General features: G+C 47.6%; 1 protein-coding gene across 1 annotated transcript in view; it reads left to right on the top strand.

Moving 5' to 3' along the window:
- myo16 (myosin XVI) overlaps positions 1–11,996 on the top strand; it is a 72,570-nt gene that overhangs the window by 13,809 nt on the left and 46,765 nt on the right. Inside the window, exons 4-10 of the mRNA XM_084689740.1 lie at positions 856–964; positions 3,587–3,711; positions 3,907–4,032; positions 7,057–7,132; positions 9,017–9,170; positions 9,434–9,584; positions 9,771–9,881. Of these exons, the coding sequence (XP_084545866.1) occupies positions 856–964; positions 3,587–3,711; positions 3,907–4,032; positions 7,057–7,132; positions 9,017–9,170; positions 9,434–9,584; positions 9,771–9,881 (852 nt within the window). The remainder of the gene's footprint in view (positions 1–855; positions 965–3,586; positions 3,712–3,906; positions 4,033–7,056; positions 7,133–9,016; positions 9,171–9,433; positions 9,585–9,770; positions 9,882–11,996) is intronic.

The raw sequence follows: 11,996 nt of genomic DNA, 5'->3' as shown, positions 1-11,996 counted from the left end.
GTTTAGCTGAGGGTTGGAGTGAGCGGGCTTTAGTGCAACTGTTTCTACTCAGGTATCCAGCTTTGTCTTTCTACTTCTCACCATCTCTCTCTCTCTCTCTCTCTCTCTCTCTCTCTCTCTCTCTCTCTCTCTCTCTCTCTCTCTCTCTCACCCCCACTCCCACCATCATTTCATCCAGCTGCCTGAGGAACAGCCCATATATCTTTCTCTGTGTCGACCTAACAGGGTCATTTGCATTCTGTTAGCTGGATATGTTCCGTGGGGGGCGTGGTTGTTGAGAGCCTCTGTCAGTGTTATCAGGCCTGGCAAACCTGCCAGCACACTGCTCTTTATTGTTCGGGGCCACGGCACAGATTTATGGATGAAGACTGACAATGGTGACCCGAGAGCAATGTCCTGGTGTGACTGGAGAGAGAGAGGCAGGGAGAAAGAGAGGGAGAAACGAGGTGGTGGTGGGGGGGGATGGGGGGGGGGGGGGGGGTTTATCTCACACCATAACAGAAGGCTGAACTACCCGAAAGACCAAACACACATTAATCATGTCTTCTAAACACATGTCATCCACACACACGAGCACACACACCTGCACACACACACACGTACACAATACACACACACTCTTGGCCTCCTTCCTTTAACCCCCCTCCCCACAGACCCCAAGCTAATGAGTTCTTTAATTCACTCTATACTGTGTTAATGCCCGTCTGCTGGGAAGGCCCGATAATCTCCTCTACTTTATCATCCATCTTCCCTGATGGATGAGCAAAGCGGCCGCTCAGTCAGTCTGGGTCTTCTTCCCTTTCTCCTGCCTGGCGTTCCTGCCTGGCTTCCCACGGGCGCTGTGACGTTTGGCAGACGGGGGTGAACGTTCTCCTGCAGGACGTGAACGGGAACATTCCTCTGGACTACGCCAGCGAGGGAACCGAGACCAGTTACATCCTCCGCAGATACCTGGAGGAGAACGGTATGGAAGCACGCGCTCACGCACACGTACTCGCACGTCCACGCGCACACACCGTACACACCAACAAATGCAAACACATGCGGTACACAAACGCGGCGCCTCCAAATCACTCAAAGCGTTCACGTTCATACTCACTGATACACCTGCACACTGACACACAACCTTGTTCACACTATATACAAAATGATATGGAGGCAAAGCATAGAAAAGAAGCCAAATCAATGAATTTGTACGTATTTGTATGAATCAAGTATTTAGGATCATATTTAAATGTGGTTCATTAAAGGTTCATAAGTCATGTAGACGAACATAATTACAGAGAATGAGGGGATGGACTGACATATCTTATACAGAACAATGGTGCCACAAATGGTGAAAAGAGAGCTGGTTTTTGGCACATGAACCCCCCTAGTCCCTACTCCATCCTGTTATGGCCGACCGGTTGACCCAAGCACAAAACAAAAAGCCAAGACAAGCAGTTTGAGGTTGAGCGGGTATTTAAAGAGCGGACTGAGTGAGCAGGCAGGCACGGAAGACAGGACAGGAAGGGCAGGCAGGACAACCAGGCAGAACAACCAGACAAGCAGGACAACCAGGCAGGCAGGCAGGCAAGGAGATGGGAATCTGAGGATCATTACATCAAAAGGAGGTTAGTACTTCATCAACCCGAGACTTAGATATACAAGTCCAAGAGGCCAAAAACAAACCTGACTGGTAACCGCAGCCACCTATTTGGTTGTGAGTGGATGGAAAACCAGGGTTGAAATACTGTTGAGGAAATTAGGTGATGAAACACAGGTGTGTAGGCTGAACGGGTTGGTCTGGAAAGCTGGAGCCTGGAACCACACAAGACGGGCAGGGGAGAGCCGGCATGGACTAGGTGGGAGTGGGGAGCGTGACACATCCCAGGCCCCACATCCATCCCCAGCCCCAGTGGAGGCGCTAACATGCTAACATGCTAACACCAGACATAGGCCTCGTTTGTGCTGAGCCATCCATCTACCTCAAAGTAAGAGCCACTTAGTCTCTACATCAATACGTCACCACAGACAGTGAAGGAAGGGGAGGGCGGAAGAGCGAGGGATGATGAAAGATACACCCTCCCCTCCATCACCATCCACGCCCCCTCATACTCAGGGGCTGCATCAAGCTTGGGTAATTCATCATTATAGTATGGTGGTCCCCTGAAACCTTGCCTCCATTTCTCCCTCCCTGTCTCTATTCATCCCTCCCTCCTTTCATCCCCTCCTCCCTGTCTCCTTTATCATGGGCCTCCATCCCTTCTGCCAGAGTACAGACTTCCAATCAGGAGGAACAGGCCACTCGACTACAAACCCTCATATGTGCAAGACATGAAATAAACAGGACAGAACTTAAGACACTCAAAACATGCAGGCCGTCGTAACATCCAGTCGTTTCATCTCCTGAAACTCCTGAAAAAGCTGTCACAGAAAGATAGTCATTTATCTGGAGCTGATTACTCAAATCCATCTAAGGAAAAATTACAGTTGCTTTCATGGTTTTAGATGAGCTTGTCTTTATGAAACCTATGGAAGTGAAGTTCAAAGGCCAGCCCTCTTCTGTTCTCTCTGTCTTCACCATTTCTATCCTGCCCCACTTTTAGTTTACCAAAGAGCTACAGCCATCACTCCCTCTGAGAGGCGTGCTGTCTGTGTGTGCGTGTGCGTGCGTGTGTGTGTGTGTGAAGGTGAGGTCCAGCCCCAGGCAGACTGATAGCACAGTAGAGTTCCTCTCAAGCAGAGAGAAGGTCAACAGAGACAGAAGACGTGGAGAGATATGTTACAGAGAGACAGAGGGAGAGAATGGGTAGACGGAAACGACAAAAGAGAGGGAGGGAATGGAAAAGGAAGGACAAAGCGAGAGTCTTCTTCCCTTGTCCACCCATTACCCATGCATGCATACGCGCACGCACGGAAACACTTAAACAGCTTCCTGTTGTGGGCTTTCCCCGTCGAAACGATGTGGGCATGCCCAGATCCCTCCATATCCTCCTCCGAATGCACCCTGACACACACTGGCTCTTTGTAACCATAGCAACCTGACTACATCTTCTATATCCCCCGCAAGTCGTTTGGGAGTAAGTACACTGCACTCACACACAAGCACACCATTCCGGTCTTCCATCTGTTTAGTACTATGATTTTGTTTGATCAATCTTTGATCAATCCCCATGGTCGATTCATACTCTCTGTGATCGATAATGTATTCATCTTCTTTTTACTTAAGTGACAGCAAATGGCCGAGGCAGCCTTAACAATGTCTCCCGTTGTGTTTAAGAATGACAGGTCATTGATTTCACGCAGAGTGGGATTATGGGAAAGACTGGCCCCCTGGCCATCCCAGTTCCCTTTAGTCTGTGTCAGGCCCTCAGATAGTCCACACCCTTCCACCAAACCAGCTTGATGAAGACATATTCTGGAATATATATTCCAGTGCTAACAGGATACGTTTTTTGAAAAATGTTAAGGATCAGTGTCATGCAGGTTCACTAGTCTGTACTGTCCACACACCATACTTTTTTGTATGTTTGTATAGTTACAAGCGTGATGACAAGAACACAGGTGATAATACAAGTTGGTGTGTGTGTGTGTGTTTCCAAAGGTGTGGATGTGTCGTCCATGCACATCATGCGTCTCCAGAGGCCGAGTACCATGCTGTCAGACGTGAGGCAGCTGGTGTCCAGCAGGGGCAGTCTCAACCAGCCCAACCACGACGGGGTAACCCTGGTGAGACACGCCTTCACCCTCAGTGAGAGAGAGAGCACAAGAGAGAGAGTTAGAGAGAGAGAGAGAGAGAGAGAGAGAGAGAGAGAGAGAGACTGACTGACTGACTGTGTGGCATGGAAAATGTATGTTTGCCTGTTTTGTGTTGCTTATATCAGTCTTTGTCTCTTTCTACACCTCTCTCGCTCCTCCTCCCAGCTCCACATAGCGTGTGCCAGTGGCTACAAAGAGGTCGTCGCGGTGCTGCTTGAGAATGGGGTCGACCCCCAGCCTTACGACAACAACTACTGGACACCTCTGCACCTGGCCGCCAAATATGGACAGGTACCAAACCATCATACTAACATACGCAGTACCAAACATGTTGCAACAGACTGACATTTCCCAGATTCGTTAAGAAGCTCTTAAGCGCTAAGAGCTTCTTTGGAGCGTTCTAAGAGCGTTCTAGAGCGTTCTTAGAACGCTCCTAAGAAACTCTTAGCGTTAAGAGCTTCTTAACAAATCTGGGAAACGCGACCATTGTCAGTATGTCGTGCGTAACCTGACAAAAGCTTTGAAGAAGACCACAGATCTTTGCTGCAATAATAATTACATTAAAGTCAACCAGCTTGCTCATTGGCCAAAGATCATCTCGATCAATGGAACAACCAACGCAGCCCTTCTACCCCAACGTGAAGACTCTTTTTGGGTCTATTGGTCTGCATCTGCGTTTCGTTGTCAAATGAAACATGCTCCCTCAGATGGGGGAGATTGATATGGAGGCAGAGGGGGTGGGGCTAGGGGGTGGAGGGCGGGGGGGTGATATGAAGAGAGGGGAAACGGTTGTGTTCAAATCTCGCTGACGCGGCCACATTGGTGTAATTACATTTCTGGGCTTTGCGCGGCTGCTGACAAGAGGAATGTATTCGCTTTTCGGAGGCTTCCGTTCTCTCTGTCTTGCTCTTCGCACTCAGGGTAGTCTCGGCTCTGTGGGGCTTTTTAGACTCCCCTCTCCTCTGCCCCTCACCTGAGTTCATGTTCTTCTCTCCCTCCCATCTGTCTCTTGCCGTCTTCACTGGTCTCAGCATCTTGCTCTGCCAGCAGATCTTTGATATGGCAACTACATCCCTCATAGAGACAAATTTACTTACGAGCACACGCGCTTGGTCCTCAGTGTCAGTATTCCGCCCACTGGGGATACAACTCCAGGATGGATGGGTATCTTAAATGAGATGTCAGTGGGCTCTGATAAGAAAATCAGCCATGCAGAGAGGGGAGTGTTGGGAGAGAGAGAGAGAGAGAGAGAGAGAGAGAGAGAGAGAGAGAGAGAGAGAGAATGAAGAGAGAGGTTCCGAGGACCCACAGCGTCAGAACAGGCATGGCATCGGGTGGATGTAAGTTTGTTCCTCCGACTGCAGTGGCATCGTGAAGATCCTCAGGATCGATCACGTTTTCCCTGCAGTGTTAAATCACCTGAGCAGGTCTCCTCCGCACTCTTCATCACGCTCTCTCTCCCTCTCTGTCGCTCTCCGCTTCTCCTCCACACTCTTGACTGCTCCCGCTGCCCCCCCCCCCCCCACACTCCCCCCTCCTCTGAAGTGGCTGGCACTTTGCATACCTACTATGCTTCGAGGCACGGCACGGCCCATCCAATCACAGAGCCCCACTCACTCAAAGACCTCTTTCACACATGCTTACACACACACAAGCCCCCTCACAAGAACAACCACACGACTACATCAAACAGCATATATTATGTATTATATACTCATGTCCCCAAGACAGAACGCGGGTATCACTCTGCTGCCAGAGCAAGTGTTATGTAACGAGCCGGAAAAATCCTTGTAAAAGGTTCTGTAGTGAGTCTGTAGTGAGTCATAACTGACTGTACTGCATGTGCGCTGCAGTGCACACACCCTTGTACTCAAGCTGGTTGAGTAGCAAATTAGCGAATGCCAGGTGACCTTTCTGAGGTTAGAGTACTGTAACTTTATCTCTGACCGTGAGCTCCAACACTTCTGTCACCATGGAGATAATATCCCATAGCTCTCTGTATGAGGGTACCTGCTAGCCATGTTCTTAACTTGTAACTCGTCATTTGTAACTTGAGCTCCATTTACAGTCATCAGCGTGAGTCTTTGAGATCACATACACCTGCAACAACTGTACTTGGCTGCTGTCTTTTCTGCAGCCTCTCTTCTTGCACCAAGCCTGCCCCGGCCTCCACCGACCTCACTCCCCCTCCCCCTAGATTCCACTGCTTTCCTTTCCGTCCATCGTCACCCTTCTTTCTCTATCCCTGACCTGCTTCCCTATACATCCCCCAGTCTCCACCACCAGCCCCCCTGCCTCACCCAGCCCAGCCCGGCCTCTCTTTGCGTCTCCTCTCTTTCTGACATTTCTGTGGTCCTCATATGAACCCCAGCCCTGGGGTCAACCCTGTAGTGATCATGCCCACCAGGATAGAGGGTGGGACTGTATCAGGTAGTGTGTGTGTGTGTGACGGTCAACAAGCTGCAGCCTTAGAGACTGCCAGCTGCTCAGCTGGCCCAGATCCAACTAATCAAAATGTGCTGAGTCACTCCATTCTCCCTTTCACTACTCTCTCTCAGTACCTCCCTCCCTCCCTCTCCCCCTCTGGCAAAGGTATTTCATCTAACTCTCAGCAGTGTACTGGGCGTATATGTGCAGTAGATCAGATTTTGCCAGCAGATATGTAAATAGTCGACTCCGGCTCACCAGTCTCTGTACCTCATCAGAGACATTGTCACATCATGACCCAAGAGTAGGGGACAGGTGATCAAAATGAGAGAAACTTCCGGTTGTGTGATGGACACAGATACAGTCTCCTGCACTGCAGAGCCTTCGAGACAATGTTCCAACAACTACGTACATATTCAGCAGCGCTTAACAAGAATGTGACTGTTGGAAGTAGAAAGGTAGTTCATCGGGAAGAACCAGTAGCAATGCATCTAAAAGCCAATGGAAGAGGAACAAATCTATACTGATGACTCAGGCTAATCAAGCTAGCACAAGCCACTCCATCGAGGAAGCCTAGTGGAAATTCCTTGATTCTAAAGAGAACATCAAGCACCTAATGATCCTCAGTCATGTGTAAACAAACTTGAATAATTTAGGAAACATATTCGGATATCAGCAACATTTATGACAGGAGTCTGAGACTAGAGAGAGCTGCGATGTGAAAAAGTGATGCAGAGATGACAGCAAGATGCGAGGATTTGCTAAACAGAACCAGGCAAAACAGCATCCGGGTTGAACAAATGCCTGAAATTGAAGACAATTCAAAGAAATGGATCTAAATCTAAAATGTGTGTGTGTGTGTCCATCTGTCCATCTCTCTTCAAACAGACAAGCATCGTGATCCAATTACTGAAGCACAGAGCTGACCCCACACTATTGAACTGCAACCAGGAAAAGCCCTCAGGTACACAGTGACACATCTAAGATTAGTGATCACATTATCTTAGATAACGTTTCTGGTAATGAAACAAATAAATTGCTTTATATTGTTCAAGATGAGACTTTTTGTTTACTGCTAGTACAAGAGTGATCAGACATAGAAGGATGCTGGGACAAACACACAGCAAATGTAATAAAGTTCATCTTTTTTTTTTTATTCGTCTGTGCCCTCACCCCATTGGAATAAACTCATCCATTACACAAACAGAGAACATTTCCATTGCTTATTCCTGATGCACAAATGCACAAATGCAATAATACAGACACACACACACACAATCTGAATGATTGAAGGTGGTTGGGGTAATCATCGGAATCATATTAGATTCATATAATTATATAATTTCATAACACACAAATATCTGACTCTCATTACTGGAAGCATTTGGGACTAGTAGAGCGCAGTCTGACGAATATAATTACTACCACACTGCTACCACACCACTCCATGCCTACTTTGCAGTTATTTGGGGAATTTATTTTATTAAACGGACATAGATCTGAAATACCCAAGCACATTCCTGTAGCCTTAAAGTTGTAATCCCCTAAGATGTCTGTGTACCTTCTGAAAGTCACATTGCCGACACGTACAATGGTGAGCGTGTTGGGTGAATACCAAATGCTAACCTGGTAATTACACTGCTCCAGTCAGTATAGTCTCCCAGGGCTGAGAAGCCAAGCACTAATCAATACCTCTCTTTAACACGAAGGCTGAGGCAGGGCAGTGACAGCCCTGGGACACGAGGAGAATCCCCTTCTTTTCACTTAGAGGTCCCTAGGATATACATGCTGAAACAGTGAGAGAGAGAGAGAGAGAGAGAGAGAGAGAGAGAGAGAGAGAGAGAGAGAGAGAGAGAGAGAGAGAGAGAGAGAGAGAGAGAGAGAGAGAGTGGGGGGGGGAGGGAGAGAGAGAGAGAGAGAGAGAGAGAGAGAGAGAGAGAGAGAGAGAGAGAGAGAGAGAGAGAGAGGGGGGGGGGGGGACGGAGAGAGAGAGAGAGAGAGAGAGAGAGAGAGAGAGAGAGAGAGAGAGAGAGAGAGAGAGAGAGAGAGAGGGGGGGGAGAGAGAGAGAGAGAGAGAGAGAGAGAGAGAGAGAGAGAGAGAGAGAGGGTGGGGGGAGGGAGAGAGAGAGAGGAAGATGAGATGATGGAGATGAAAAGGGACAGTGGAGGGAGGTGTCAGAGAGAAGCTGTTGAGTTCAGGAGGATGTCAGTGTGTCTGAGTAGTATAGGGAATGAACACCCCTCCTCTACTCCTCATGGACAAGTTCAAACCATTAAGTGCACCTTAGAGTGCTAAGGGATGTTCTGTAAGCCGTTTCACACTGTTGCATGTTTTTCAGATGTTTCAAAAAAGGTTTCCCCTGTGTACAAACAAGCATATCTTGCTATACACATCCTTGGCAGAAAGGTCTATAAAAATACGCAACAGTGTCAATGTCAGTGATTTAGTTATAACGTAACAGCCTTGCAATGTTAGCTTCGTATATGTTAGTGAAAGAAAAATAAATCTCCTAAGGAAGCTACAAAAGCTTACACACAGTGTCACCCCCTCTTCACCAGCTCAACCAAGTATAGCAGTTTGGCTAGCGTTAATAACACATTGAAATCGAATATCTTACATTACTGTATATGTATATAAAATAAATATGATTATTATTTTGGTATTGGCATGGCAACAACAAAAAGCATGCTATGCTATAAATGTTTCAAGAAGCCCTTGAATGCAGCTTCACAGACTTTTCCAGAAAGATGATAAGGGGGGGGGGGGGGGGCTGACAGTAGCCTATTGTTTAAAGTCCTGTCACTTCATTGTCAGTGGCTTGCCTCGCCTTATACGTTTCATCCGCAGACATGTCAGCGACAGATCCTATCGCGGACATGCTGCTGAGGGCAGAGGCATGCTGGGTAGAGAGACAGAAGGACCCCACTGCCCCCCTGTTCCCCACAGACCAACGCTACAATGATGGAGGGGCTCATGATGTCACCACACCAGTCAAAAACCTGTGAGTCTGTCAAGGGTGTTGTGTGTTCTGTACTGTCCAGTTGCTGTATTTTATGCTCTCAAACTCACACCAGAGCATGGAATTCTAATACTAAAATGTTATGTGATAGTTATACATTTTATGATAGATTGACATGACGAGTTATGATACAATGATATACTTTTTTAACATCTACTGTAAATCTACTTCATGAAAGGCAGATATTATAGAATTACTTCATGTTGCTTCATCAAAATGTACAATTATGAATTTCCTCCCCCCAGGACCCCCCTGGCCCTACCCCTGGCCAAGCGTGACAGCCTATTGGAGAAGCTCACCATGTTTAGGGAGGTGGGCGGCGGTCTGAGCAGACAGCCCTCCCAGGACAACGGTCTTGACGGTCCCTACAGTACTGGTTCCGGAAAACTGGAGCAAGTAAGTGACTATGCAAGTCATATTACTGAGCAGCAACCCATACAAAATATATCAATTACATTTCAATTCCTGTTCAATAACACTATAGGTTCTGACTCTTTCTCTCTCACTCCTGAGTACCTGTGTAAGGTGTGTATGTGTGTGCTTGTGTGTACTGATGTGTTGTGTTGTGCTGTCCTGCTTCAGGTGAAGTTGATGCCGCCGGCACCAAACGATGACCTAGCATCACTCAGCGAGCTAACAGACAGCAGTCTGCTCTACGAAATGCAGAAACGTTTCGCCAACAACCAGATTTACGTATGTACCTCATAGAAATACACACACACAGAACAGACAACCAGATCTCTGTACGTTGCTACCTCCCAGAAATACATACACAGAAAGTTGGTGTCTGTAACCTCCTAATTCATGACCCCTCTCTCAATTCTCCAAACACAATTGCCCAGTATTAGCCTGGACCCTATTGGTTCTAGTATACAAGAGGAACCTTATTCTTGTGTCAGTCTGCCCCCCCAGTCAGTTCTCTGTTCCGGGCCCAGGGCTGGTGTTGGTTCTCTGGCCAGGGCTGACTGACTAGAGCCCTGGGAGGCTTGCCCAGTGGCCCAGAAGGCTGTCTGACTGCTGGACATGGACCAGAGCCAGACGCTGCTCGACTGGGGGCTGGGTAGATACACTCTGAATGGCACTGTGTACAAAACCTCAGACACATACACACAGAGTCACATGTACAAATACACAGTGTGCAGACACACACACGAGCAAGTGTTCCTATTGGTGTCTCATTTGAGGAGAACCAGTGCCTTTTCAGTCAAGGACAGGAAATCTATGGCTCCATTATTTATCAAACTGCTGTGTTCTGTGGTCGGTCTATAAAGTCATTGTCCCTGTCCTGTCTCTCCATGAGAGGAACAGGGTTTGGACGAGGTGCTGATCAATGGGTAACTGCCGGAAATGTTCATTCGTCAGTGGATTGGCTGACACAGATGAGAGAGAGAGGTGGATGGAGGGCATAAACGAAAGGGAATCACTTCGATGAGGAGCAAGGATAAACACCAGGAGATGAGCAGTTATAAAAAGAGAACGGGCCTTCACAAGAAATGAAGGGGGGGAGGGGAATCACCAGGGGGTTGAGATGTGCAGGCATAATTGACATAGAGAGGTAGAGAAGGAGAAAGATATGGTGGTGGAGGATCGGTTGGGTGGAGGAGGCCAATGAAAGACAGAAGGGGAGAGAAGAAAAAAAAACAAGGGAGGAGGATGTGTGGAGGAGCAGAAGGACCAAGCCATTGAAAGGGCCATATGTTCCTCAGCAGGGTGGTCAGAGAGGGGCTTTGATGTGAGGTCTCTAGCCTTATGCTCTGAGAAGAGAGATTCACACACGGTCAAACTCAGAGATGGAGAAGAGGAGCAGAAGATTAACAGTAAAAAAGGGATGCTTTGACAGGAGATTTCCAGAACATACCGTGTCTACCGAAAACATATGAAAACAATAACCTGGGAACTATTTATACTTATATTTTAAATACCTGGACATTTCATTTACTACTTCCTAACAAAATGACACTACATTTTTGGGGGGTAACTACTATCCACTAGAAGGCATTGACCACATGTGCTGGATAAGTTGTTTTATTCATGCAGACTACGATCGATGGTGTTTGTCCTATAGTAGTCGCCTATCGCTCTGGTTAGCTCTAGAGGTTGTGGAGTCTGAGGTCTTTTAGTCCAAGGAGGACAAAAGGTACTCCACCTGCATCTCCAGGTTCCACAGGACTTCTCCAGACAGATTCTGAGTACAGCCATATAAATGGTCCTCAAAATCTAAAATGGCGTCCATTCATGACTTGACATTAGGTGCTTGACTGACCTGCACCCCTGTGACCTCAGTTTAATTGTGGAAACAGCCACCAAGCCCTGAGAAAGATACACAGGAATACATTCAGTTTCATCCAGGAACAGTGGGATCAACCAGACGCTCTGGTGATTGGCCTGTTCTGTCCTCAGTATTCTCTCACCTCGGGGTTCAGGAGGTCAATGTGGAGATGTTTCTTCCACCACAGCTGGGTCCGGTTGTCCATTACGATGCAGATTAGCTGCACAACCTCCTCCAGGGTCTGTAAAGAGAAAAGTCCCGTATGAAAGCAATATGTTAGGGATTGAACAGCCTCCTAATTGCTCAGCCAAACATACCAATAGACCTCGAGGACATCATTTGTTCCAAGGTTGACATTAGAGCTTGTAACTTGCAGACAGGGCTGACTCTTTACATGTGCGTTTCCACACCACCACTCCTGTAGGGTGTGTGTGTGTGTGTGTGTATGTGGCGTTTAATACAGAGTCAGAAAAGTCCACAATATAGAGATGTCTGAGTTACCTGCAGTCGTCCAGCAGAGCGCCTGGCACAATTAAAAT

The sequence above is a fragment of the Hypomesus nipponensis genome, chromosome 23, assembly GCF_054491055.1.
Source record: "Hypomesus nipponensis isolate SF chromosome 23, ASM5449105v1, whole genome shotgun sequence".
Taxonomy (NCBI): domain Eukaryota; kingdom Metazoa; phylum Chordata; class Actinopteri; order Osmeriformes; family Osmeridae; genus Hypomesus; species Hypomesus nipponensis.
Note: the sequence above shows the minus strand (reverse complement) of the source record. Positions and strands in the feature narration are given on the sequence as shown.